This window comes from Kryptolebias marmoratus, linkage group LG5, assembly GCF_001649575.2.
Source record: "Kryptolebias marmoratus isolate JLee-2015 linkage group LG5, ASM164957v2, whole genome shotgun sequence".
NCBI lineage: Eukaryota > Metazoa > Chordata > Actinopteri > Cyprinodontiformes > Rivulidae > Kryptolebias > Kryptolebias marmoratus.
The window spans coordinates 18,420,194-18,426,134 of record NC_051434.1 but is presented as its reverse complement, the minus strand read 5'-3'; the positions used below and the strand labels follow the sequence as shown (position 1 = coordinate 18,426,134).

The 5,941-nt window shown below is 46.6% G+C and overlaps 1 protein-coding gene and 1 long non-coding RNA gene across 2 annotated transcripts in view; one reads left to right on the top strand and one right to left on the bottom strand.

Annotated features, from left to right (window-relative positions):
• Positions 1 to 851: 851 nt before the first annotated feature.
• On the bottom strand, positions 852 to 3,885 carry LOC119617029. The gene is made up of 3 exons (XR_005233183.1): positions 3,793 to 3,885; positions 1,277 to 1,444; positions 852 to 1,183 (listed from the first exon to the last, which is right to left on the bottom strand). It is a non-coding gene; the product is annotated as an uncharacterized LOC119617029 (long non-coding RNA).
• A 123-nt stretch (positions 3,886 to 4,008) lies between these two features.
• Positions 4,009 to 5,941, top strand: part of zgc:91944 (uncharacterized protein LOC436941 homolog) — a gene marked incomplete in the record, with an annotated part of 18,740 nt that continues 16,807 nt past the window's right edge. Inside the window, 2 exon segments of the mRNA XM_037975727.1 lie at positions 4,009 to 4,434; positions 5,728 to 5,941. Coding sequence (XP_037831655.1) covers positions 4,353 to 4,434; positions 5,728 to 5,941 — 296 coding nt within the window.

The following is a 5,941-nucleotide window of genomic DNA, read 5'->3' as shown; positions in this document are numbered from 1 at the left end:
CATCAAAATTAAACGAAATAAACATTTGAAATATATGAGTTTGTATGTAATGTATGAATATAATATACAAGTTTCACTTTTTAAATGGAATTACTGAAATCAATCTACTTTTTCATGATATTCTAATTTTATGACCAGCACCTGTAGATGTAGTCAGGGTCGTAGCCAGACTTTAAAAAGCACTGAGGTCAATCACTCATTATCCCCCTTCACATCAGTTACAATGAAGACCAAAACTTAATTAAAATGGAAGCATTTATTTAAAACAAGTGACTTCAGTGTGCATATGACGTATTTGTGTGTGTTTGTAAATTCATGGGGCCCGATGTCATCTTAAGCAACAGAGGACTCAGGGCACGACCATGATGACTCAGTGAAATGATGAAAAAGAATGAATGATGAGCATAGATTTTACCTTTTTATCAAATACCAGTGAGGTGTTGTGGTTTTGGAGCTGGACCAGTTCTAGTGTGGTCCGGATGCAAAAAAAGTGCTGAAGTCGCCCTTTACAAATCAGACTAAGGTTTCACGGATCACAGATTTGGTTTTAAATGTTCTGCAATCAGTGCAGAATAATCTGGTCCAGGTTTGAAGTGTCTACATGTTGTAGTTTTTTAACTAGAGGAGATTAAAGATGCTGAAGGGTGGGAAAAATTAGGTGGAATCGCCCTTTAGCCATTTTCCGAATCGGAAACCAACTTCAGCTTCGTGGAATTGAAGGAGAATATTTTCAGCAAGTTACCTCGGTTGTGTTTAACCGTAAGTGGCGCTCTTCTTCTTCTGGTCTTTATTTTAGCAGTAGGGTACGCAAAGCTGCACTCTTCTTCGTAGACAGTTGCAGCGCCTCCTACAGGAAACTGTTGGAGCTACGCAGAGAACCACGCCGTTCAAAAGCTTTGTTTTGATTCATTTTTTTATAATATACACAGCAGAAAAATACTGAGGTCCGGACCTCGGTGTCTTCAGTGGTAGCCACGGCCCTGGATGTAGTTGCTCATCTCTTTAATATTATTTTTTTTCTCTTTTTTGTTATTATTAAACTACCTAATTCCTGATTGTAGCCCTCTTAAGTAGGAGTCCATCACCTTGACTTGGTAATATTTACCCACTCTTCTTTGCAAAAGTCTTCTGCGAGACATGAAGAAATGGTCAGAAGACGTTCTGACAGGTTGTCAGGCTGGTTCTGGCGAAACATCAGATTGGAAATAGATGGTCTTTGTCAGTTAAAATGAAATAGCCGGACGCAAAATGGATTCTTGTTTTTATCTTTGCTCACCGCGCAGAGTTATAGGTGCCTCGGAAGCTGCGGAGGAGCCAGTCGTCGCTTCGTCTGTGAGGAACTCGGAGGGTGCTGAGGCCTCGACAGGACCACGACAGGGAGGCAGGTTAAAGGCCCGGAGCCCGCTGAGGGTCAGGGGTCAGCGCTCAATGAGAGCATTCAAACCTTGGGGCGGAAGCAAGGGCGTAAATCCCATCTCATTTTTCGGAGGGACAATAAACAAGAAAATTTCTTAAGAACAATTTTGGGGGGGCCGGCAAAGTTACAGTGAAATGTGATGCAAACAGTATTTAATTGTGATTGTTACGAAGGCTGCCAGAGACTTGGTAGACAGTAATTTTCTTATGAATTCAGGCATTTATTAAAAATTTTACAAACAAATTAACATTCTGGAAGCTGTATATAAAGAGATATAACTAATTAACCTGGAAGTAGGTGGGTTTTATAACTTAAACTCAATACTCAAAGAACCAAGGCTTTTCTAGAAAAATATTCATATTTCCATCCATCCATCTTTTTTTTTCTTAGATTAATGGCAAATTTCTCTCTTTTTTTGCCTTTTTATACTTATATTGTTTGAATACAGTTTCCATCATTGAATTATTGGGGGGGACAAATCTACACTTCCACAAGATTGGGGGGGTCCAGACCCCCCTGACCCCCCCGGGATTTACGCCTATGGGCGGATTGAAGGTTTTCTCTCTGTCCAAACATCCGGTTCTCCTGACAGACAAAACCAATAAAGTTTGTTAAAACACGTTATACTCTTCATACCGAGTATTCGCGTCCAAAATGATCATATTTCTTATTTCAAAAGCTTCGTAATCAAATAAACATGTTGCATTTTAACAACGAGTCACTGTTTTTCTTTGCAAGCTTCAGGAAAGCGTACAACAATCTGGGACTAACTCATCAGAGGTCCACAAGTGTGTGCACGTGTCCCAGAACAATCGAGATCCACTCAGGTCAGAACGAACAGTTGCTTCTTCGTGCTACACCCCACAGATTTAAATCCAGGCTCCGGCGCCGCCCTCCGGTGACGCCACCTTGATTTGGATGTACGCCTGGGATCGTCCTCATCTTCGGCTTTTCTAGCAGAACCGCTACTAACTCCATCCAAGTTCAACTTCCTGGAATTTTTTTTTGTTGTTTTTGTTTGGTGATTTTTGTAAAACTTAGAACAAAAAGTATTTGGTAGATTATTTCTTTGCTGTAACTTCTTTAGCAATCGATCCCATTCTGCTGGAAAGCCTGTTGGTTTCCCATTGATGGTAAACAATTTGGACTTTGGGCGACGGGGAAGAAAATCTTGCGACAAATCAGAACAGGCTTCTTTTGATTATTTGTCACATTGATATTTATGCGCAGCTTTGAAGAAATCCAGTTATTATATGTCAAATCTTCAGTCCGGGTGAATGTAAATGGGGTCCTAACCAGGGCTGCCTCTCGTGTGCCGCCCTTTATATGCTGGCAATTAACTCTTTAATAAAAAGATTAAATCATGGTGACCGTATAAAGGGTTTGTCTCCTTGGCAACGATGCTACAGTTATAAGTAAAGATCAGAAGATGAACACGTTTAAACGCCGTCTCACCCGACATGAACTGAAAATCAGAGGCCAAATGAAACCACGACCACAACAGAACCTCCGTTAACGTTAAAAATTATTGAGACGTTGAGAAATGGGATGATTGGATTTTGACGTGGCAACCCAGTTTCCCATAGCGACCTTCCTTATGCCGAGACGCAGCCACGCACCAATATGGAAGTCGGCACGTCGCTTACTTTTCAAGTCATCCGGCTCACGAGAGGAACCGGACGTACGGACATTTCCGACGGGGGGACAACAACAACGACACGGTGTCTGAGGACTCTCGGGACACTGCGGGACTGATTTCAGTGTGTGGACTGCATGTCAGAGCGGTAGCTCAGTGCAACTAAAGATGCATCCCCAACTTGACTGCTCCGGTTACCGTGGAGATGAGACTGAAATGATGTCAAAAGGTTTTTAAGAGCAGGACATCTGTAATTCCACAACCCACTAATTTAATAGGCTACATGATAGCTGAAAATGAACCTTGTCTACGTAAGGCTAAAATATATAGGCACAGAGCACTGGACACAGTCAGTGTTTGGCAACTTAAAGGTATTGTTATTATGTACAGTAGAACCGGAAACCACCGTTCCAGCTGCCCTTACAGGACCGTCTGAGGGGCTCACAAACTGAGACAGACTTGCTCAGTTTGTGACCAGTAACCTACTGAGGTTACTTTTAGTTAAACGGGGCCGGACAGACCACCGCTCTCTGGTCCCGGTCACCCCCACTTCTCCACCCCACAGAGGCGGAAGGTAAGAGAGGAGCTCCGCGGCGGGACCATCCCGGAGCTAGCCTCCAAGCTAACTCGGCTAACATGCGAGCCGAGTCGTCGGGCGCCGCGTGCGCGCGAGCTGCCCGATAAAACGCGACAAAGTGTTTGCTCCGCCGTCACGCAGACGGGTTAGGGTTAGGCTTACTCGAAATGCTCCGCCGCGACACTCGAACCACAAGTTTTAACCGAGTCGTAACGTAGAACCGGAGCGGCGTCAGGTCAGGCTAGCAAGATTTGGTTTAGTGCCGCTTCCGGCGTCCTTCAAAATAAAAGTACAATGCGTGGACGTGCCCGCTTTGCAAGCCTGGCAGACGAGGCTCGGAGGATTCTGTCAACTGTTTACAAACGTGTGCTGCGAAACGTATTATTATTCTAATCGCTACGAATACAACACGCAACCCTCGGGCGCAGCGTGCCACGAGGCGTTTTTATTTTGAAGACGTGCCCGACCGTCTTCTTCTCTGAGATCTCAGAGCCGAGTCGGAGCCACTATCGATGGGAGAGTACTCGTTCGAGGGGAACCAGGCGGCCGGAGTTCCGAGTCGCTAGCTTTAGCCGACCCCGCAGCCCTCCCGGAGCGAATCATCCGCTGTTGACGGCGTGCCAGCATGCTAATGGGGCCGGTTTAACCGCAGCAAACTGCAGTCAGAGAGCCTCCTGCCCCGACTCCGCGCAGGTCCAGCTGAGCTGAACTCCGCCGAAGCCATGCGACAGTGGTGTGTCCCCACTGCGACCCCGCGGGCTGAACCACTCCCGGGGCGCCTGTCCGTGTCTCCCCCTTCATCAGGTGAGATAACGTCCAGAGGGGTGGGGAGTGGGGGACAATAGGTGTGTGTGTGTGTGTGTGTGTGTTTGGTTTCTTAAAGATAGCCGTGAACGTACAGAGGAGGCACAACAGTTGTAACGGAGATAAACAGTTGACTTATTGCGCTCTCTGAACGCCTAATTTAACACCGAAATCGTCCTGAGTGTCCACCAGGACAGCCAGGAAAGTTGGACTTGCCGTGGTTTGAAATGTGGACCACTGTAGGGAAATTCGGCCTGCAACTTTGAGATCAAGTCAACTTTTTTTTCTTTTTTTTTTAAGCAGTAGGTGTCTGCCTTTTTGTAGCTAACCTCGCGTGTTATCAACCAAAAAAAAAAAAAACATCCTGATGTTAAATTAAAGGTTCAAAGAAGGTCAGGAAGGGTTTAGTCGAACGCGCTGAACGAAGTTAGCGTGATGTTCCCACCCAGAAGCAAGTGCAAATCACATCCCTCGACTGGATGCATGTCGCCCGCCGCCCTACATGTCACACATTGAACGAAATCGCGCCATATTGTGAGATCTCGCGAGACGTGAGAGCCTCTCTGTAAGCGTTTAGAGGATGACTCTCGGCTACTACCACAACAGGCTTTCAGGGTAGCGTCTGGAAAACCGACAACGTTAGAGCCGCGTTCACGTTTGGCTAAGGTCACTTGGCTGTGGCGGCCATCTTGAATCTGACCCAAACAGGCAACGATTACTTAGCGATTCAGGGGATACAGACAAACCCCCAAAAAAGCACCTTCCCCATCGTCTGTCACGGCGGGCGATAATGTTAATGATGAATACTGAGCGCTGAAAGGACCTGCTGCTAAGTTATGCATGCAGAGGTGATCCTGCTTTAATTCCACTCCGGATGGATTGACCAAGGTTAGCTGTAAATGTCCGTGCCAAGCGTTTGAGAGGTTGCCAGAACTTTGAATGACCCACAAGTTCCTCAGAGGGGAATGCAGTCTCTTTCCTCCTGCGTGCGAATCTCCAAACAGGCATCAATTAGATCATTTTGTCAGGTTTGCTTTTAAAGTAAATGAAAACACACAAAGATTGTGGTTTATTGAAACTCATACGGGCGCAGCAGTTTGCCTTTTGTTTATTCTATTAATAATCCTTTCATGTGATAAATTTAGCTGCGTCTTTCTTGGTGCGACTTCATCAAGACTTGTGTTGCAAATTATAAAAAAAACAAAAACAACAACCCAGGAGCTTGTGTTTCGCTCAGTTTGCCGGGTTCGGAGCTTCCTTGACGATGCGTCCGACCCCACGCTGTGTTCGCAGATCCCAGGATGGAGTGCTGCGAGGCGGAGCCGCGCTACACCATTGAGCAGATCGACCTCCTGCAGCGCCTGCGCCTCTCAGGCATGACCAAGCCGCAGATCCTCCACGCCCTGGAGTCCCTGGAGAGGCTGGACCCGGACCGCCGCCTGCCGCAGTGCGACCCGCGCCTCGGCCTCGGCCCGGCCGCGACCGTGACCGTGGCCGCGGCCGCCCC